We start from the raw sequence: 23,619 nt of genomic DNA, 5'->3' as shown, positions 1-23,619 counted from the left end.
ATATCTTTATGATTCAATTAACATTTTTTTGAAAAAAAAAAAAACAACAACAACAGCAATAGACTTTATCCTTCCTTGTATTTTATCATCAATGATGAAGAGCTCCCATGCATCTTTTTGGTGAGACAGCGGTGCTAAGCCCTTGTGGAGGCACTGACCGATTTCTGAGGATATGGTGGCTCTGGTGGGAGGTAATTCGCTCTAGTAAGAGCCCTACCGACTCATTCTGTTGGCCATGATTTGGACACTTTCTTCTTCAGAGGACACATAAGTAGAATCTTATGAGTCAGATTGAGCCTGTTCAGTTGGATTTCCAGGTGGACAACTGCCACTGCCACCTGGACAATAGACCCTACTCACCTACGTCACAAAATGACGTGTCGCTGTATCCGGCCGCCATATTGTCCGTCATTTTTTAGCCCTATTCTCAATGGTTTCAATTAGTCGTGTAATTTATAGAGCAATTCATGGAAGCCCCGGTGTTATCTGACGCTGTAAACTCATTGGATGCGTTGCATAAAAGGCGTTATGTGGAAAAGCTTCAGTTTATCCATTCGCCAGATCCATATTTGATGCCTAAATCGATGTTTTTCAAGCCGCTGTCTTCGCCGTCTCTGCCTGACATCTGCTACCCTGATATTTACAACTATCTTGTCCACGCAAAATCAGCCTATTCTCACAAAAGTTTGAAAAACTGTAAGAGCTGGGAGGCTTATAAATACTTCGTTGCTGGTTGGGTGAAACAGGTCCTCGTCCACGAAAATTTGGCAGGAATCTATCTTGTGCTCGGGAAGGTGAGTTACGAAATTTTCAATTCAAAATCTTTTGTTCTTGCTAACATCCACTGTCAAGTCTAATGTATTTCATGTCATTTGTCAATGGAGCTAGGGCTTTTAATGTTTATATGGTTTAAAACTGCAGTAATAAAACCTCTCCTAAAAAAACCTAATCTGGATGCCTCAACCATTAGTAATTACAGGCCAATATCAAATCTGACATTCCTGGGGAAAATTATCGAAAGGGTTGTGTTCGAACAGATCCCGAATTATATTTTGCAAAACAATCTTTTTAACTCATTTCAGTCTGGATTTCGGCCACAACACAGCACCGAGACCTTGCTTATCAAAGTCCTAAATGATATTCGTCGGAATACTGATGCAGGCAAATCATCTGTTCTGTTACTATTGGATCTCAGCGCCGCATTCGACATGGTTGATCACAACATACTACTCAGCAGATTGGAACAGTGGGTAGGGCTTACTGACACTATTCTTCAGTGGTTCACATCCTATTTACATGATAGGGATTTCTTTGTGTCAATCGGAACTATCAGTCAGAACGAACCAAATTCACGTGTGGAGTCCCTCAAGGGTCAATTCTTGGACCACTCTTATTTAACATCTATATGCTTCCGTTAGCTCAGATAATGGAACAGTATGACATCTCCTATCACGCCAATGCAGATGACACACAACTGTACATTTCTGTGTCCCCACATGATTATAGTCCCTTAGTCTCCCTGAGTAAATGCATTCATCAAATCAATGAATGGATGTGCCAGAATTTTCTCCAGTTAAATGTGGAGAAGACAGAGGTGATCATTTTGGGGCCAAAAAAGGAAAGGTCAAAGATACGCAGGCAACTTAGCACAATGTCACTTACAGCTACAAATCAAGTCAGAAACCTTGGCGTAATTATTGACTCAGACCTAAAATTTGATAGCCATCTAAAGTCCGTCACTAAATCCGCTTATTACCACCTAAAAAATATAACCAGAATTAAGGGGCTTCTGACTCAACAAGACATGGAAAAACTTATGCATTGTTACGTGCCAAAGACGGCTCGCGAAGGGCGTAACATAAAACAAGCCACACAAATGTACGAGTGGACACAAATTTATTTACACACAATCAAACTCGCAATGAATATGTACAGAATGCCGACGAAGCGTGACTTCAGGGTAAGCCCAGGCCAAAACAACAAACAAAAGGAACTATACTTAAACCCCACCCGCTAACTAAACCCTGATCATGTAAAAGGAACAAAGAAAAGACAGCGTCTAACCTAACTTCCTACTCTATACAAAACAGGAGAAAACGGGTTGAACAGAAATGGCGACTTACCCTTACTTGCTTCAGTGCTCTTATTTACAGTGGTGAACAAAAACGATCCAATAACGAATAAACACAAGACCTCACCGAAAAAGCGGGATTGTATCAAACTAGCGATCAAATGCAAATGAGCGTGAATGGCGAGCAAATAGCTGGCGAGGAGGACCGCGGCAGAATACTGTCAAATGCGACCTCAGAGAACGTTGACAGCGGCAGGTTTAAGAAGCTTGGCGCCTTTTTCCGTGGCCAATGAGCAGCGGTGACGTCATCGGTCCGTCCTGCGTCGATCAGCTGTCGTCACAGTGGGAGGGGAAGCAGCCAGCTGGTGGAGGCGACGATCAGCTGACTGGAGGAACCTCAGAAAATTAACTATTAAACGGCCAGGGACCGTCACATGCATGCATTCATTTTCAGCAGATTGGACTATTGCAACGGTATATTTACGGGTCTTGATAAAAAATCAGTCAGGAAGCTGCAGCTAGTACAGAATGCTGCAGCCAGAGTCTTCACAAATACATGGAAGCTGGACCACATTACACCGGTTTTGAAATCGCTACACTGGCTTCCAGTGAGTCAAAGGATAGACTATAAAATACTACTGCTCGTCTACAAAACACGTAATGGCCTTGGACCAAAATACATGCTTGACTTGTTAGATTCCTATGAGACATCTAGACCACTAAGGTCGTCTGGAACCGGTCTTCTGCATATTCCAAGAACAAGAACCAAGCAGGGTGAGGCAGCATTTAGTTATTATGCTCCTCACCTCTGGAACAAGTTACCTGAACGTCTGAAGTATGCTCAAACTGTTAGCTCTTTTAAATCAGGGCTAAAAACGCTTTTGTTTAGCACTGCATATCCATAACTGGCTATATATTTCAATCTACCTGCTTTCTATTCCTCTTGTGCTTATCTCCATTGCTGATTTCAATTATTATTAGTAGTAGTAGTTTTTGTTTTATTTTTATTTATTTATTTTTATTCCATTTGTGATTAAATGCGATCTTTTGTCTTGGTTTTTACGTTGTATTGTTTTAAATGTGATTTTTATGATCTTCATGTGATGTAAAGCACTTTGAATTGCCTTGTGTTGAATTGTGCTATATAAATAAATTTGCCTTGCCGTGCCTTGCCTAGCGATAGCACTCTCACTACATACATATATAATATGTAATAAATATGAAGTGCGATAGCACTACTCCAGATTGTCCCAAGTTGAATTTATTTTTTGGCTTTTGACCTCAATAGTGAAATTGTAAATTAATTGTATGACAACTGTCTTATTATCCCCTTATAATTATGTATTTTCAGGTAGTTCATTCACAACGTCTGAGTGTATGTTGTCGGCGATTAGCCTAGCAATGATCTTAATTGTGGTTGTCAGCCCAAAACCCTCTAGATATATATTAAATGCATCTTATCAGATATAAAATGACTACTACATAATCTGTGGTAATCGTTTGGAGCCCAATTTTCTCGTCGAATTGCAGCAGCCCATCTCGCTCTCCTCTCCTGATCTCTCGGAATCCAGTAGAACTTCAAGTCTCTCCGTCTATCTTCTCTGTTATTGCAACCGACCGCCACACACGCCTTCACCATTTTGATTATTAATGTTAACGAGCAGAAAAACACGCCATAATAGGAAGAATTTACGTAGCGGTAAAGAATCAACAGTGACGAGTTGACGGACAATATGGCGCGGGGGCGTGGTTGTGACGTCATGTGAGTAGGGTCTATAGTCTGGGTCCTCATCATCAGAAATTTTGGACACTTGAGTCCCACCCCGTCACTGACACTCCATCATCCAACATCTGTAGGACATTTCAGCTGTAAATCTAGCAGCTATGACATTTTGAATAAGGAAACATAATAGTGTTTTCAATAGATCAATATGTAGCTGTATAGATAAATACACACATACACACTATATATTACTAATGTTAGCTAACCAAGGCTAAGTTCATACCGCAGGTCTTAATGCACAAATCCGATTTTCTCGTGTTTTTCCGACTCGACTGAACGGCAAAAGTCATACGGCATAAAAGTGGTCCATTTCAAGTTCAATCCAGGTCACTTTCGTATGTGGTTAAAATCTTATCCAGGCCACATTTTTCCAGAAAGTGGCTGCGGTCCGAACTGTCAATTCCCCCAAATTGGAATTCATGCAGCAAATAACGTCAGCAAAGAGCGAGAGAGACAGGGTGCTACGGTAGCGTTGCAGCTGTGCATTAGCATTACCGCCTAGCTTGAACGCGGCTTTTGGGGAAGGAGCGGACTTGACAACAGTCATAAAAAAATAAAATGGGTTGAGGATAAGCCTGACAATGCTCCGTTTTCTCTCTGCTCCAATGCTCCTGCGCATGCGGGCCAGTTTGCTCAGCGCATCTCGGACTGCGAATTAGAGCGTGATACTTGAACAGGCTCAGTGGACGAAGGCAGTCTGAACGGGTAAGCCAAAAAAACAGATATGACAAAAAATCGGAATTGTGCATTAGGACCTGCGGTATGAACCTAGCCTTAGTTAGCTAGCTAGTTATGAAGTAGGTTAATTTGTTGATGAATAATAAAGAGTCTGAAAGACACACACAAAATACGATATGGACATAATACTTACAGTACACGTATCAGCTCTTGCTGTGTAAAATAATCTTCTTAAGGGATGTCACTTTTTACATACCTAGTCTGTGTGGTCCTCGGTAAATGTATTCCTGACAGCCAAAGTTGATAAGAATGAAAGCTTCCCATTGGATTCCAGAGAAAATGCATGTGGGTCATTTTTGACCCACTTGTGGAAGCTTAGGTTAGTAATACAAAAATTAGAATTTCTTCAAATGTACAAAAAGTTCAAAAATTTCAATGGCATTATATCAAAAACATGTTTTTTTAGGAATACCTGGAATATGAATTGATAATTTTTCATTCTGAAAATATTTCAAGAAAACCTTACCAGGTCATTTTTGACCCACTTATGCATCTAAGGGATATGTAAAAATATAATCATAGGCACAAATAATAGCATGTGATTCTGGTTATAAAATATGAATGAGCTACAAGGTGCACGTCAGAACAACCCCACGGCCCAGAATGGACACCCTGGCTGCCTCAACCGGGCCCCAGTAATGATATTCGATACACCTAGTTTAGAGCAGTGGTTCTTAAGAACCAGTGTTGTTTTCGTCAACGATAACGAAAATATTTTGTCAACGAACAATTTTTTCATGGTGATGACGTCACGACGACGAACTGAAAACGTGTCATGGAAGACTAAAACATAACAAGATGGATGCCAGTTGTCGTCTGACGACACGAGAACGAGATGAAAGTTCGCCAGTTTCCGTCATAAATTCACAATATGTGATATTTTCTGATTGTATGTGTGGTTTGCACGCATTCAGCAGTGTTTGGCCGTGTCACTCATTTGACGTGCTGCACAACCCCCCGAGCCTGTGCCTATTCCAGGCTCCTTTTGTGAAACGTATGTGTCAGGTGTTGCTTGGCAAGTTTCGCTTCTTTTTCTTGGCTAGATATGCCATTTGCTTTAGCTTTTGAAAGGTCTGTGCTGAGTGATCATCACACACTAAACTAACTTGTAGCATTAACGAAGCGTTCGCGTTAGCATTAGCATTTAGCGCAGTGACTGTCTTAAACGCTTGGAAAACATTTTACATACAGTTCGTGGCGTCCAAGTCAGTTTAATTGCAAATAATGTGCTGCTTTCCTGCTGAGTGTGTATTATCATGAAAATCGTGACATCCTTGTAGACAACAGTTATGTGCTCATCTGTCAAGTTCATTCAAAATTGTTGGAAACCTTTTATTCATTCATCGATTTATTCATGGACTAAAACTTTTAAAGTTTATAGACGAAAATATTTTGAGAATTGTCGACTAAAACTAGACGAAATTTGTCTTGAGTTTTCGTTGACTAAAACTAGAAGACGAACGCGTTTTGAAATGACTAAAGTATGACTAAGACTAATATTTTCGTCCAAAAGACTAAGACGAAAATTAAAATGGCTGCCAAAAACAACACTTAAGAATCCAACGAGTTTTACTTATGCAATCACAAAAAAACTTCATAATGAGGGAAACCATTAATGACATAAGTATTTATTTAAAGATGTATTTGTCAAGCTTCGCGGGTTGTGTGGACCCAAGTGCAGGGAAAAGAAAGCGGTGAGGCAGACCAGCAGTGGAAAATGATTTAATTAAGGCTAACAAAAACAAAGTATCAACCAATATTGTGGGGATCCAAAAAAACACAGAAACAAACAATATTTAGGTCACTAACAAAAGGCTTGATATCAAAAACTTACTTCGAGGAACATAAGGGCTTGGACGGAGAAAACTGCTGGGAAAAGACGCTGTTGTGCACATGGACACTGACGCAACAAGGTGTGAAAAGAAACTGGGAGCTTATATATATACACACAGACAAGGGGTAACGAGACAACGAGGAACAGGTGGGTGACACAGAAGGATGCAAGTTGGAGGATACACTAGGGCCATGTCCACACGTAGCAGGGTATTTGGCAAAAAGAAGATTTTTTTTACGGTTTGACCTATCATCCACACGCACACGCACATTTAAACCAGGGTTCTTAAAAACGACAGGGAATGTAAAGATTTGCGAATTCTGCGTTTGCGGCTCCATCATGTGTACACTGATAACCAAAGATTTCCATCACTGGCTGCGACAAATTTTGTCCTCACGTCACACATGAGACCAATTTTTACATTTGGAGTATATTAAATAGGCGCTTTTTTGCTTCCATTTTTTTTTTTTTTTTTTTACAAACTCTTGCTGTGCTTCTTATTGAATAATGGGTATTTTGGACAATTATTTTATTGTTTTGAATGTACTTAAAAATTAATGAAAGCGGTTGGCTGTGGAAGATTTTTTTTTTTTTCTACACAAACGTGCAGGTGTGGACGCAATTATTTTTCCCTGACGTATTAGGGCAGAATCCTCTTTTTTAAAAAAAAAAAAGAAAAAACCCTGCTACGTGTGGACATGGCTTCGGAGCAGGCACAACAGGTGAAATCAATGGGCAATCACAGGGACACACTAGGAGGGAACTAACTCAAAACCTAACAGTATTTATATATTTCATTCTAGGGCTGAATGATATTGGAAAAAAACTGACATTGCCATTTTGGGGGGGATTTGCGATATATTGCGACAGGGCGTTACGGGGGGCAGTGCCCACCCCCTCGGACACGCTCTGCCCACCCAAAGAAAACTGGATGTTGGACTAACGGCAGTCTGGGCACCGCGTACAGTATCCCATTCATATAGTACTGATGTGTTCTAAGTTTTAACCTTTGGGTTGTTACCTCCTCTTTCACCTTAAAAAACAAAACAAAAAATTAAATGAAATGTTGGTTTTGTTCCTAGGGGGCGCTACACACATTTACACATATTTTATTTTATTTTATTATTTTTTTTTTACACTTTATCAAAGTTTTCACCAGTGTTCACCTGGATGTTGAGTTTGGTGAGTTTTGAAGCATTCTGAGGGGGTCAAAGTAGGGCTCAAAGCGTCGGCGGGACAAAAAAAATTACTGCTAGGGGGCGCTACATGGTGTATTTGGAATTTGTCTTTACACGTATCAAAGATTGCACGTCTTGACCTACCTGCCGATTTTGGTGCATTTTGAAGCATTCTAAGAGGGTCAAATTGAGCTCAGAGTGTCTGCGGAAAAAAGAATAACTATAATAATAATAATAATAATAAAACCAAGGAACCACAATAGGTTACCTAAAAGAAACATTGTCACCTGCATGTCCATACTGTTCAGTTATGGATGTGTTCTAAGTCAAATAAAATTAAATCAACTTTTATTTGTTAAGACCAAATCACAACAATAGTTACTGTATCTCAAGGAGAAAACAAAAAATGTTTAAGGTGAAGTAGCCCTATGCTAGATTTCGACCTACTTGAGCATTATAGCTTTTTTTGTTGTTGTTTTTTTTTCTACCCCAGGTAAGACTAATAATGCCCACCCACACCTGGCATCCCGGTAACACCACTGCCAGCAAATCTACTGTACATTATTTGATTAGACTCATCAAGTGCCGATATACACGAAAGTGTCCTATCCATTTTATCCATATGTGACGACTGTCTGTCTTCCCCCTGTGTCTTATTCCAACACATTGTCGAGGACGGCAAGGTGGCTGATGGTTACAAATCCGAGCAGTCCTTCAATGTTATCCAAGCTAGTTGAAACGTCATCTACAAACTAAGTCGATGGACTATTTTGTTCGCCTTCGTGAAAACAGAGAAACAGGCAACATTTTTTGAGAAAAACTACAAAGGTAAATGAGAAAGTCCTCAAAGCCAGTTAGTTTGTAGCTAAACATGTTGCTAAATCCAAAAAGTCCCACACAGTGGCAGAGACATAAAAATAAAGTCTGTCTTGCCCAACGACAGCCCCAAAACGTCACTGCTCTAGAGGAGCTCTGCACGGACGAATGGGCCAAAATACCAGCAACAGTGTGTGAAAAGCTTGTGAAGAGTTACAGAAAACATTTGGCCTCCGTTATTGCCAACAAAGGGTACATAACAAAGTATTGAGATGAACTTTTGGTATTGACCAAATACTTATTTTCCAACATGATTTGAAAATAAATTCTTTAAAAATCAAACAATGTAATTTTCTGGGTTTTTTTCCACATTCTATCTCTCAAGGTTGAGGTTTACCCATGTTGACAATTACAGGCCTCTGTAATATTTTCAAGTGGGAGAACTTGCACAATTAGTGGTTGACTAAATACTTATTTGCCCCACTGTATATATATATATCTATATATATATATATATATGATCATTATTCAGGAGTAACTGAACTCATTATATAATGCAAATAAGGTTGCTTAAAAGTTGGTGGTGTTATGTCCCTACCGTCCCTATGCAAACCTACGCCCTTGGATTGAGTTTACTTTCGCTTTCAATGTTTTCTTGAGTACGCAGTCAATTGCGGTGGACAGCAGGCGTTTTGTGTTGGAAAAGTTCTGAAATAAATGATAAAAACCAGACAAAGCTGGCGATTTCTTTTGGCGATGTAACCACAATAATAATTGTCAACTTAACTTATAAAGACCGGCAAACGGTAGTCGGGGGAGGACCGTGGAGACGTATTGATGAGCCAGTTCACGGATGCGCACCCCACGCTCATATTGCTTTATAATTTGCATCTTCATTCAGAAGGTGAACGTCACCTTTTTCCTTGTTTCACCACCTTTACCAACCTTTTTGAAACCTGTGTTGGTTTCTCTCACAAGAAAGTCAGCCGTGCGTCCGTCTGCGGTGCTGTCATGTCGTCGTATTTCGAGCATGACGTCGGAGGTCAAAACAAATTGCGAGTCAAATTTTATGTCAGCTGTCGAAAAGATCGTGCGTCGAAGCGATCATATGTCGAGGTACCACTGTATTTCACAAACCTTTCCTTTTTATTCAGCTCAATTATTTCCATCTTATGATTTTGGAATCCTTATAGTATGCAATAAATAATATACCTGTTCCCAAGAACTGTGCTTACTGTACTGTAACATTTACAAAAAAACTAACAATACAGAGTTACTCCCCGACATTTAGGACGAGCCACTTACAAGACTAGCACTGTCGCGTATTACAAATACTGCTTTGAACACATCTTCACAAACAAAACAATGACACAGGCTTTAAAAGGTAAACTTTAATTTTTTACATCGCTCTTAATGACGACACGATCCCACGGTTGAAATAGACGACATCCACTTCATTCTATAGAAGATATGTAATGCTGAGGCAATTTCAGAAGTTTAGTTTTAAAAAGAAACGTGCACTGTTTATCCAGTAAATGGAGCTCTTGCAGTGTGTCAAACGCCTCGAAACAGTGATTCAATTTAGGGCAATTGTCTCAAAAGTGGTTCATTGTTTCTGAAAGCCTCGGTTTTTCCATGTCATTGTCAGCGAGATACTAGGTCCTGATGCCGTAAAGACATTGCGAAAGTCCCACTGTCTGATAATTTTGAGCTTTTCAAGCCTAACTGCTTTAAAAAAGATAAAAAACATAGATAGACTGACAGCTGAAGAAGAATTATGCCAGGAAAACGGATTTGTGTTCTAAACAGGTTTCACACTGAGTAAGAATAAATACTGAGAAATTATTTTATAATTAAATATACTGTAGAGAAAGTAAGTTTGGAACATTTTTGGTTTGTGGTGTGCCACGGGATTTTTTCCAATTTAAAAACATGCTGTGACTCAGAAAAGGTTGAAAAACACTGCTCTGTACTAATCTGCTCTTCAGAACGTAAAAAAATCAACTTTCCCATACCTGTCAACCATAGCCGGAGTGTGACTATTGGGGCAGGCAGGGCACAACATAATGATGACCCCGAAATGCAGTGTCAGCAATAAAATTAACTTCCAAGAATATTTATAATAATAAGTTGACAAGGAGCGTTTTTTTGTTTCCCATCAATTTTAAATCAGGCTGCTTAGGCAATACTTTTCGCCAAGATCATCATCCATTTTATATGGTACGCCTGCCGGTGTCGTGCCAATGTAGTTACCACCGTCAAAAATTGTATACCCTGAGTGGAGCCATATGGAGGTAGATTTGTGTCTTTATTATTCAATCCAAAAAAAGTTGCTTCAATCAAAATATATATTTTCAACCCCCCAAAAAATCACTTCAATAAAAAAAAAAAAAAAAAAAAAAAAAATCTGTTTGAATGTTAAAATAAATTTGAAACTCAAAAAACAAAAACAAAAAATAAAATGCATGTGAAAGCTATTTTTCGTTGATTATTTTTTATTTTATTTTATTTTATTTTTTTAGTTAGTCTTTTTTTTTTTTTTTTTTATTGAAGCAACTTTTTTGATTGAAGTAATGTTGACATGTTTGTCTTTATTATTCAATCAAAAAATTAGTTGCTTAAAAAATATATGTTTAAAAAGAAAAATCATTTCAATCAAAAAAAGAAAAATTTCAATCAGAGAAAAAGTTTTTGAATGCGAAAAAATATTCGAGATTGAAAAATTTCCCTTTGAACACAATTTGTCATTGAAAAAGTTTTCATTGAATGAAGCAATCCTTTTTGTGTTTGGGCCATATTAAGGGTAGGACATTTGTGTCTCAATCATTCAGTCCCTCAAAAGGTTGCTTCGATATATATTTTTTTAAAATAATATTACATACTATATATAATATATATTTAAAATATTTTTATATTCCCTTAATATTTTTTTTTTTTTAATGAAAATTATATGCAAAGCAAATGACCATTTAAGGTCACATGATCTGTTCGAAAAATAATTTTGACCCATTATAAAAAAATTTTTTTTTGTTCATTTCATTCATTTTTGTTGCAGTTTTATTGCTTTACATTTTTTATATTTATAGGGAAGTCAATTACATGCAATGACATTTTTCGGCCACCAGGGGGACTGCCCCCCCCCCTTAAAATCCGCTTATGCTGTCAAGTTGTAGGGTTTCGGCGTAATTTGTACAAGTGAGCACTGATTTTTAAATGTGTACGCCATACGTTCAAAATCTGTAAGTTTTTTGTGCATTACGTTTTTTTTTTCTCCGTTCGGATTTTGTCACCGTTTCGGCAACGAGACAATGTGCGTTACTATGCTGGTTGAATGACACGAGAAAAGTCAGAGACACGGAGAGAGAAGAGTGTTTGTTGTGACGCTGTAGCAAACGCGATGCTAGGCTAGGTGGCTCCAATATTTCCTGACTGTAGCCCAAGGTCGTAGGTTTGGTCTTAACATTGGTGGGGACGATATAACATTATAACCCGCATCTACAATTTTTGCTGGAGATGGGACATTAATAAGACCAAACATATTTGGTGAATGGGGGTCAGGGCTACATTTCTCACCAATATGAACCTAATTAATTGATAGGCTAAATGATTAATGCAAAATAAATCTGTATTGACCTATACTTTCACACTGCAAATTTATAACATCTTAACTTGATATATATATTTTTTAAATCTATTCAAATAATTTTCTCCCATCTTTTTTTGAGTGTTAAAGGCTAGTTAACATATTAATGTGTCAGATTCTTCCACTTACTTTCAGCAAATATTACTATTTGTTCGTATAGAGCCCATACATCTAAAAGTTGGTTATCTTTCACCTTAATCAAGAAAAGAAATCTTTCAAATAATGTTTTGAACAATATTCTTGAATTAAGAACATTTCTGACAAGCAAGTTTTTCTTTTAAGATTTTTAGGATTAAATAAACAAACTTTTTGCTTAAAATAAGTCTGTTACACTTATTTTCAGCTAGCTATTTTTTTATTTTCAAGAAATCTCAGTGAATAAAATCAAGCTGAAGCACTGTAGCAGTAGCAAAATTAGTGGAGTGTTCCCCACTTCCACAACATTGATGTCTTTTTACATTACTTACAGTGGCTGCTGCTGCTGGAAAAAAAACTTCTAATATCCCTTGTCTTTGAAGGGGGCAGGGGAGGAGGCATGTTGTAACTCTGTCAGGCTGTGAATGGGTGTGTGTGTGGGGGGGGGTTAAGTCATCAGCCAATCAAACGTGTGTTTCAGGAGAAAAATGGACTGGCACATTCAGCAAGTGAAAAAGGGGTCAGTGTAAGTCTGAACATAATGAATGTACTGTAATTCACTTAATAATGGTAGGATCAATTCTATCCTTACAACATATAGGAAGACAATCTAAATGACCTATATAACTGAAGTCATTATATAATGCAAATAAGGTTGCTTAAAAGTTGGTGGGGATAATTTGAGCATCCTGAAAAGTTGGTAGTGTTATGTCCTTACCGTCCTTATGCAAACTTACGCCCTTGCTGTAGCCGACAGCCTACAATCTACACCTAGATATCGTATGCAGATAGAACTACATGCGAAATGACAGACTCGGTGGGGTTAGTAAACAGCCGCCTTTTTAAAGCAGTAGACTTCCCAGAAAGGCTCTGTTGTAGTGAACCTTCCTAGCGAACCTAAGTAACTTTTTATCTAAAATACTCCTAAATCGGCAAAATCTTGACTTGAATCTAACTGTAAATGATGAAACAGTTTTAAAACTTTCACATGTCGAAAGTAGACAGAAGGGAACTAATGCAAACGGGAGCAATTTTAACAACTTTAACAGTTGATTCACAACTTTAAATGACTTCCAAACATAGCAAAGGTTACTATGTTTTTTGTTTTTGAAAAAATGAAAAAAAAAAAAAAAAACATGAAAGGTAATACAGTTACTTAGCAAAGTAACTAATTACTCTTACATTCAGGTAACTGAGTTACAAACTCGATTACTTTTTTGGAGAAGTAATTTGTCACTGTAATTATTTACTTTTTAAAAGTAAGATTAACGAACAACACTGGTCATAAAGATGAAGTCGGCAGGATGAAAATTGATGAAAGCAGAGATTTTATTCTTCCAATTTGTTGCCGAACACAATTTGCCCGCAACTATTGCTGATCACTTCTCAGAATTAGCAAAAGAAATGGTCCCTGACTCAAAGATTGCATCGGTAAGTTAATTTGATTAATTGACCTTTTTAATTTATGATTGGACACACTAACGAACTACCTTCGAGCAGGGCCGGCCCAGGCCATTTTTGGGCCCTAAGCAAAATAATGCAAAGGGGCCCATATTTTTGGCCCACCATTTCATCACAGTGTACTGTGAAACCCATACATGCAATCCAACCCATACGTCCATATTTTGTATATTAATCAGATTTTGTTGCGCTGCATACTTCAAACTTCTCACCCCAAATGATTGTCAGTACTTACAGTAGATAGCGCCAAACCTTTTTCGAAAAGAGGAAAACAAGAAGTTAAGGAAGAACTTTTATTTATTAAGCTTGTAATCAAGTATCAAAAGTCAAATAAAGCAAACTGTAGTAAACTAAAATAGAATATAAATTAAACAATTGCCAGATTAGGGGCCCCCTAGTGGTCAGGGGCCCTAAGCAGCTGCATAATCGGCGTCTAGGCTGGGCCGGCCCTGCCTTCGAGTCAAACTGAATTGCGAGCTGAAGCGCAGCCATCAAAAGAGATGATAGAAATTGCCAAAAGTGCTACATACAATTATAACAAAAGTCACTGTTAAATTTTAGTAATCATGATGTAGCTGAATATGTTGATTGTTCTTTGATTGCAGGTTATATGTGAAAATATTATCAATAAATTCATATTATTTCAAAAATTGAGTTTTATTTTTGTTTCATATTGCACGCTACATACAACGTTGTAATATTAGTCACCAATTTGTAAGGGCATACTATTTGTAAAATTGCCAACGGCCTCGGGTTGACAGGTATTGTACTGCCCTCGGTATATAAACGCTGGATACTACTCGGCAGTTAGATAACTCTTTAATGACATCACGACTCTGAAGACAGCTGTCCATTGTCCACAGGATTATTGACATTGTGTAAAGAGTAAAACTGAAACACACAATAAATGAAATGAATATCTTTTTTCCCATACAATGTAAATAGTATATGTAATTTGTCAATGAAATTAACCAGCCTGCTTTTTAACTTCTATTTAAACATGTATTTATACTATTAATTATCCTTACTAATAATTATTAGCCTAGTATACCAGACTTAGCGCTGTTCCAGTGATTGAGTCTGGCGACCGTCCGGCGGATCAAATTCCCAGGGCGGAGCAATCCACAGCAAACAGACAGCAGAGTGGACCAATCAGCGACGGGCGGACGTTAGTAAAATGACAAGGAACTTGCGCGCGGAAGTAGACATTGGAGGAGAGCGGAGTTTATTCAACATGGCTAGCGCGAGACAGACTGTTGTCAGTGACTTGTGTCGATGTGTTTTTGGTAATTTAAAACTGATTTTACCGTGGATTGGAACATATTCTCGGCTCTCCCGTACGTCATCCGTGTTGTTGTGGAGACGACTTCCGGCGTGCAAGAGTGACGTTGCTCGTTAAGAACACATCACGCAAATAAACAAATCTGATTTGACGATTCATTTTGTGCTTACTCGAGAGGCCGTTAATGGGCTGGGTCCCAGACTATTCTCTCAGTGTTTGAAAAATACAGGGAGAACAGTCTGGCCGTGCCAGGCAAAATAATTATCACTTGTATTTATTCTCTTTAACTGACTACTAGAACGCTACAACCATCAGACAAGGTGACAATTCTTTCACAATATTCCACAATAACTAAAGTTACCAAAAATAATGATCTATAAATGAAAAATGACAACTTAGAAATCAAATACGTACCGACGATGCTATCAAAGGCATAAGATGGTTGCAGATTCAACTAGATTGACAGAGTTGACATTAACAACAGCTGGGCTGCCATGCTTGTATTACTTCCTGACTTTTTTCTAGTCAAATGACACTATTCATCTTACTTCCTGAATTTTGTGGTCACATGGCAAGTCAGAGGCCATATCTGGTACTACAACCTGTCTTCATTTAAAAGAGCATACGACACGAGAAAAAAAGTCTTAAATGGCATTATTATGTGAATTAGAATCATATTTTGAGACGATTCGACTATATACAACAATTTAGCAAAGCACAGATGACGAGAAATTAGCCTTTTAATCTGCCGGTTAGCCACGCCTACCATTATAGGGCTTTAGCGTCCCCAACAGGTGGATGACGTCAGCGGTAGACTGGTCTCATCGATTTTACTATTCAGCCCATTGAGGGGGAATTATTCAGAACGAGGAAAACGCGACGAAGAAAGCCGCCAAATGTCATTGTTTCAGTCTCTCTACTCCAATATTTTTACAGGATATTCTTTTTATCCAAGTATTTTTCCCCAATAGCAATATAAATGGCTTGAGAAGGACCAGTCAGCCCGTCGAGGGAGAACTATTCAGAACAAGGAAAACGCGACGAAGAGAGCAGCAAAATGTCATTGTTTCTGTGTCTTTACTTCAATATTTTTACAGGATATTCTTTTGATCCAAGTATTTTTCCCCAATAGCTATATAAATGGCTTGAGAAGGACCAGTCAGCCCGTCGAGGGGGAACTATTCACAATGAGGAAAACGCGACGAAGAGAGCGGCAAAATGTCATTGTTTCTGTCTCTTTACTTCAATATTTTTACAGGATATTCTTTTTATCCAAGTATTTCCCCAATTGCTAAATAAATGGCATGGTCATGACAAATAACAGTCTTGTGCTGAATGGAATATGAAATAATAAAAATGCATTTATTCAGGACGACATGGCAAAATTACTCCATAATGGTCAAAACTGTCGACTTCACCTTTACTGTCGCACCTCCCGAACTATATTTTATGACACCTAAATCGGACATATGTCATTTCCCTTCCCCGGCTTCGGAGAATGTAAACAAACCAGAAGGCCTGACAGCTAGCCGACATGCTAACCCGAACCGAGTGATGTTTCAAAGTCTTCAAAGCGGAAAATCACACATAACTATCCTGGATTATTTGACATGACGACCCGGTTGTCTATTGTCGTCGCGGATCGGCAAACCGCCCGGCGGAGAGCAATTTACAGTTCGTTCCCCGGAGGAGGGTGGCTGGAGTTGTTGTGCAGCTAACGGGCTGCTGCTAATGACCATTAGGACAGCTTTTTACATGCCTATCAATGATCAAACGTAAGTAGTCCTTCATTTAAAGGAAGTTTGTAGTGTTTACTTTGTAATCGCTGTATTCGTATTTGACATAATACAAAACAAGATGTTTACTCACTTCCTCGTAAGTCCAATGGTCCCACAGTAAATATCCACGGTGAATGGGAACCTTTTGAAACTCCAAAAAGGCGCATATGCCTCTCCCTCATACAGAATGATTTTTCTGCAGCCGTTTGGCAGGCGTGATGCGAAAAATAAACGTATTAATCCGCAAAATCAGCTGAATCATTCGTCCCCATACACAACAGTACGCTGTATAGTGAAGAGGACGTCTTCTACCGTACACGTCACAGCGCCCTCTTCCTCAATGCAAGACCGAAGCCGGAAGTCACTCATTTTCCTGGCGCGGGATTCAAAAAACTAAATAAATATAGCGATCGCCTCCACACACATCCAAGCGGTCCATATCATTCAGGAGCATAAAATACCGCGTGTATTATGAAATAAACATGCTTTTTCGTGTCACAGGCACATTAAAGTGGCACTAACACAAAACAAACTGAAGATTCACATGCAAAAGTAAAAAGTCATTTTAACATTTTTAATAGTTATAACAGTATTTCAAATAAAATTTGGGCCGATTCGTACCCCCTGGAGGGGCCACTTTTGGCCCGCGCGCCTCGTATTTGCAAGCCTCCCTTCATCCACGTAATGCCGGAAACGATGCACGAGACCCAAAGGCGTGGATTCCCCGCGCCGCACTTTTCCTTTTTTGTCTTCTCGGGATCAAAACAAGATTAGCGTTCGACTTCTCTCTTGAGCCGAGAAAAAAAAAAAATAAATGTGCTTTTTAGCACATTAGCGAGATGCGCAGTGGCGCTGGCTCGCTTCTAGTCTAATTATAGCCGCTCTTCTTTCTGCCTATTGCATTATGGATGGCGGCGGCGGATGGGGGGTTCGGTCCAGATAGCGTGGGAAGGAAGACAGAGTCGTCTGAAGCGAGGTGCGACGGGATGCGGCGGATGTGAACGATGAGGGAGTACAAGGTGGTGGTTCTGGGCAGCGGCGGCGTGGGCAAGTCGGCCCTCACCGTTCAGTTCGTCACCGGAACCTTCATCGAGAAGTACGATCCCACCATTGAAGATTTCTACCGGAAGGAAATCGAGGTGGACTCGTCGCCCTCGGTGCTGGAGATCCTGGACACGGCCGGGACCGAGCAGTTCGCGTCCATGCGGGACCTCTACATCAGGAACGGACAAGGGTTCATTCTGGTCTACAGTCTGGTCAACCACCAGAGCTTTCAGGACATCAAGCCCATGAGGGATCAGATCATCAGGGTCAAGAGGTGAGATACGAATCCAGAATTAAAAGTCACATCGATTCTCCATCGATGGTCATTATTTTTGACAAAAAAACATCCTCGCATTGCCCCAAGAAGGGACCTAAAATGTACAGGAGTTAACCTGGGAATGTCCACAAAAAAGGAAATAATGATAATGACCCAAAACCAAGGTCGTAGGTTTGGTCTCAATATTGGTAGGGACAATAACCCTAACCCAGTGGTTCTTAACCTTGCTAAAGGTACCGAACCCCACAAGTTTAACATGGGGATTCACCGAACCCTTCGGAATTAGCTATAACCGCTATATCTAAGCTACCAGGCTAATGCATTTTGCAAAATGATTCTCATTTTGGCAGCATGTTTTATAAACAGGTCAAAGTTTGAGGCCGCGCTGCCCATTGGTCTGTTGTATTCCCTTATACCAAGTGTAAGTCAACCTTCCACTGAGCAAACCAGGTGTTCTGCCAAAATCTACTACATCGGCGAAACGTCCTACATTAGTCGAATTTGACACCCAAAGTACTACCATGCGCTCTAAACTTGTTTTGTTTGGACGCATACAGGCAGAACGTACTAAAAAATGCCTTAAGAAATTACTCAAATGTAGTTATATCAAATAAGGACTGTTTAAATACGCAACGTGACTAATGTTGTCAACTGCTTCAAAGCTAACACAAAAAAACATAATGGTTAAAAGTATAAGAGGGTAATACATGCAAAAAGTATTTTTGAGGCAATGAAAAGGTTCTAAAAAACTAAATAAAACCAAAAATAGTGAGTACTCGCCGCTCCTAACCGATGTACGCACGCGTGCGAATGCTTACGCAAGTGCGCTGAGCATTGTGTAGGACGTTTCGCTGCGTAATACGGAATGGCCGAACATCGGTCGTCCTCCCATCTGATTGAGGACTACAAGTTAAAAGAAATGGATTAAGTCTGTAAATTGGGATCAAACCAGTTCAAAACCTGGTCTAAAAAGACACTTTGCCTAGATTTAATCAGCATACAAAAATAGGGTTCTGCATTTCTTTACCTTCGCCAAACCTCTTAGACTCACTCACCGAACCCCTGAGGTCCGATCGAACCCAAGTTAAGAACCACTAACCCTAGCAAAAATAAGATTTAAAAAAAATGGAGCCTTCCTTCAAGTAAAATACTACTGCTTTTGTCCACAAGCACAGCCAAACTCAACAAAAAAATGAAAGCTCCTTGGGGCTCCTTAAAGACCACATAAATAAAATAAAAATGAAAACTGGCGAGAAGGGGATAAACGTTGGTTCACTACAGTTCATTTCTTACAGTTTAATTAACATTAACAGCAGAGAACATACAGGAGGGTATTTCTCTCAAAGCAGTTTCCTCCTAGAGCTCGACAAATTCATATAGATTAATGTTATGCTAACTCTGACGCAGGTCGGACTTTCAGTAGCAAAATTAGTGGTGTGTTCCCCTCCTCCACAACATTGACATCTTTTTACATGACTTGCAGTGACTGATGCTGGCGGGAAAAACTTCTAATATCCGTCGACTTCGAAGGGGGCGGAGGTTGCAGCATGTTGTATTTCTGTCAGGGCTGTGAATGTGTGTGTGGGGGGGTCAAGTCATCAGCCAATCAAACATGCGTTTGAGGGGAAAACATTCAGCAGGTGAAAAGTGGTCAATGTAAGTCTGAACATAATGAAAGTACTTTAATTCTCTTAATAATCGTAGGGTCAATTCTATCCTTACCAAATATCCTATATACCTGAAGTCATTATATAATGCAAATAAGGTTGCTTAAAAGTTTGTGGGGACAATTTCAGCATCCTCAAAAGTTGTTAGTGTTATGTCCCTACCCTCCCTATGCAAACCTACGCCCTTGCTCAAAACTAACAGGACGTGACTCAAAAAAGCCGTAAAGTGCCTATGACAGGATAAAAAAAAAGTCTTAAATAGCATTATTATGTGAATTAGAATCATATTTTGAGACGATTCGACTATATCCAACAATTTGGCAAAGCGCAGATGACGAGAAATTAGTTTTTCAATCTCCCGTTTAGCCACGCCTGTCATTATAGCGCTCTAGCGTCTCCAGCAGATTCAGAATGAGATAATGCGACAAGGAGCAGCAAAATGTTATCTTGGTTTCAATCTCTCTACTTATATTTCGAGGTACTGTATTTTCCCCAATTGCTAAATAAATAGTATGGTCATGACGAATAAGTGTTGTGCTAAATGGAATATGAAATATTAAAAATGCATTTATTCAGTACGACATGGAAAAATTACTCCATAATGGTCAAAACTGTCGACTTCTTGCACTTTCCCGAACGATATTTAATGCCAAGTTAAGTTAGTCCGACTTTTGTCATTTTCCCTGCCCCGGCTTCGGAGAGCATAAACAAACCAGGAGGCATGACAGCTAGCCAACATGCTAACCCGAACATAGCGGCGTTTGAAAGTCTTACTTCGCCTTTCGAAGTAAAAAATCACACAAACCTACCCTGAATCATGTTACACGGCGGTGGGTTTGTCGATTGTCTTCGTCAATCGGCAACACCCCCGGCGGCGAGCAAGTGACAGCTCATCGATCCCTGCTGCGGGCAAGAGAGCTCGTTTGCCAGGGAAGTAGCTGAAGAATGACCACCGGACAAACCGGCCGACGTCTGAGAAGCGCGTAGCTGCCCGAGCCCAACCCGAAGATAGTGTTCTATTGCCGGTGTTCTGCCAAATTTTGCACCCTTATAATATTTTGCTCCTAAAGCTGTTGCAGCTCTTTTACATTCATTTGGACTCTCAATGTTGTCCACAGGTGCTAAATAAACAAGTAACATCGTAAGCATACTTGTTCAACACGAATATGGCGTAAATTAATGCTTAATGACACGGCAAAGGCGTAAACAGTGAGAGAGCGGCGTGCAGTTGTTGTGTGCAGCTAACATGGCAGAATGTGTCTGAGGAGAACTTTTCTACATGTCCATCCATTATCAAACATAATTAAATATTCTTTTAAAGAAAGTTTGTAGTGTTTGCTTTGTAATTGCTGTATTCGCGGCCATTTTTAACACAAAGTCGCAATCTCGGATGGGGTGAAAAATTTGACAGAAAGCCGGGCTCACGAAGAGGGCAATAAGCCGAAAAGGACCGAGGGGGTGTACGACAAGCTGCCCGGTCGTCGGCCGAGTGGAATTCTCGGTGGACAAGGAGCATTGTTATCCGCAAAATGCAAGCCACCTCCGTATTAAAACGTGTGCCATGATCCCAGTATTTGACATAATACAAAACACGATGTTTACTCACTTCCTCGTAAGTCCAGTGGTGCCACAGTTGTCTGACTTTTTGGGGCCAATCTCGGGGTGGGGGTTTTTGAAACCCAAAAAGGCTCACACGCCTCTGCCTGGTGCAGCAACAAAACCCTGCAGCACATTTGGCTGGCGTGATGCGAAAAATAAACGAATTAATCCGCAAAATCGGCTGAATCCGCAGTCCATCTGCATGCTATAAAGCAATGCTGTGTTGTGAGATGCTGACCCGGGTGATGTCACATTAGCATTCCTCCTCAAAACTGGAAGTTATTCGTTTTCATGGCGTGGGATTAAAAAAATTGAATAAATAAAAAGATCGCTTACACGCACATCCAAGCGGTCCATTTCATTCAGCAGCATAAAATACGACATGAAATATGAAATAAACATGCTCTTTGCTGTCATAGGTACTTTAAAATCAACAGGAAATGATCCAACATGTATAGGAAGTGACCTTATAATACCCAAAATGTACAGGAATTGACAGGAACAAAAATGCTCCTAAGTCAACAGCAAGTAACCTAGAAATGCCCCCCAATTCAAAAGGACGTCACCCGGAAATGTCATAGTCCAGTGATCCCCAATCACCGGGCCGGGGACCGGTACCGGTCCGTTGCACATTTGCTAACCGGGCCGGAAAGAAATAATAAATAATTTATTAACGACCACTAGCCTGTCCCTCTTGACACATCAATACAAATCCGAGTAGAGAGTTGTTTAAGTCGCCCTCTAGCATAGGTGGAGTTTGACTTTTGGGTCAGTGGGGGCACAAGATGTTGATGACCCCGAAACGCAGTGTCAGCAATAAAATTAACTTACAAGAATATTTATAATAATAAGTTGAAAATAAGTGTTTTTTGTTTCCCATCATTCTTGAGGGGGAATTCTAAATCAGGCTGCTTAGGACAGCTATATTTTTCACCAAGATTGTCATCCATTGAATATGGTACACCCACCGGTGTCGTGCCACTGTTGTTACCCCCGTCAAAAATTGTATCCCCTAAGCGGACCCACTGCGATGCACTGAATTGCTTGATTTCTGTGTTTTGGTGATGTACAGGCATGAAAATCTCTTCGGTGAAATTCACCATTTTGAAGTCAAAAAGGGTGTCCTACGAATATTTGTAGGGGGCGGGGGGTTGGTCGGGAGATTTTTTTTAATGTCGGACGCTTGGTCTGCATGCGGGGAAGGCGGCACCAAGCCAAAAAAGCGCACCAGAATTGCCAAAACATTGACTTACTGCATTTCAACGAAAAAAAGCAACCTAACCCTAAACCCTAACCCTAAACCCTAACCCTAACCCAACCTACTGTTGTGTCCTGTCCCTCAATGCCAAGCTTGGCTGCACGTCGGCTGTGAATGAACACCCAAAGCGCCGTCACCCAGTTGTAATTTTGGAAGACGAGAGGAGACAATTACAAGCCGGCAGATTGTAAGTCCATCCAACTAACTAACGACATGTTTTATTGAAGTTGCTAAGCCTGTCGCGTTACGCATTTATCGCACGGTAAATAAAAGTGAGGGCGGTATTTTTAACGGCTGCGTTTGATGATATCATGCGTGCGTGCATACATTTGTGTGTGCGTGTACACGTGCGTGTTGATGGCATGTGAGACTCCAGTTGCTTTTACGGATGTTTATTGGTCATCAACACGGCGTAGAATTAAAGTTCAGACATACAAAATAAACACATCTATATTAAACACTGTAAACGTTAGCATTGCTACATTGATGCTAATGGGGAAAAAAGACTACATTAGCCTGCTATAAAACATTGGCAGTCTTTTCCAAAACGCAAACTTGCAGTTAAAAGGTGACACTTCAAACATGAAAAATCGCTGGTTAACAGCATTTGCCAAACAAAAAAAAAAAGGGGAAAAAAATGGATTACTGACACCCCATGCAATGACAAAAGGAGCTTTTTTTTGCGGAGTTTAAAGCTTACAGTTAGCGGTTTTAGCGAACGTACTTCCGGTGAACATTTCAAAATAAAAGCACGTCATGTTCATCATATAAATAACGATTTCTGGAGAAGAATTGAGATTCTACACTAAGAATAGCTTTAAAATGACACCCTTTATGAAAAATCTGACTGGCAATGATTATAATACTATTATATATAGTAGTTTACTATAATATTAATGCTAGATATTTTTTTAAGAATTGTTTTGAATCATGTTGGAAAGGCGAAGTCAGTGTTCTGAATCAGTTTACATTCTATTCTTTTGCACTTGCTAATGCTGTGAGCATTTGATCTCATTGTTTATTTGTGATTTATTGTTGTTATTTACATGTTTATT

The 23,619-nt window shown here is 39.6% G+C and overlaps 1 protein-coding gene across 1 annotated transcript in view; it reads left to right on the top strand.

Annotated features, from left to right (window-relative positions):
- Window positions 1-17,399: 17,399 nt before the first annotated feature.
- LOC130911721 (ras-related protein Rap-2a-like) overlaps window positions 17,400-23,619 on the top strand; it is a 30,085-nt gene continuing 23,865 nt past the window's right edge. Inside the window, exon 1 of the mRNA XM_057829286.1 lies at window positions 17,400-18,037. Within this exon, the coding sequence (XP_057685269.1) occupies window positions 17,724-18,037 (314 nt within the window). The 5' untranslated portion in view covers window positions 17,400-17,723. The remainder of the gene's footprint in view (window positions 18,038-23,619) is intronic.

Source organism: Corythoichthys intestinalis, chromosome 2, assembly GCF_030265065.1.
Source record: "Corythoichthys intestinalis isolate RoL2023-P3 chromosome 2, ASM3026506v1, whole genome shotgun sequence".
NCBI lineage: Eukaryota > Metazoa > Chordata > Actinopteri > Syngnathiformes > Syngnathidae > Corythoichthys > Corythoichthys intestinalis.
The sequence above is the reverse complement of the archived record's forward strand: the minus strand, read 5'-3'. Positions and strand labels throughout refer to the sequence as shown.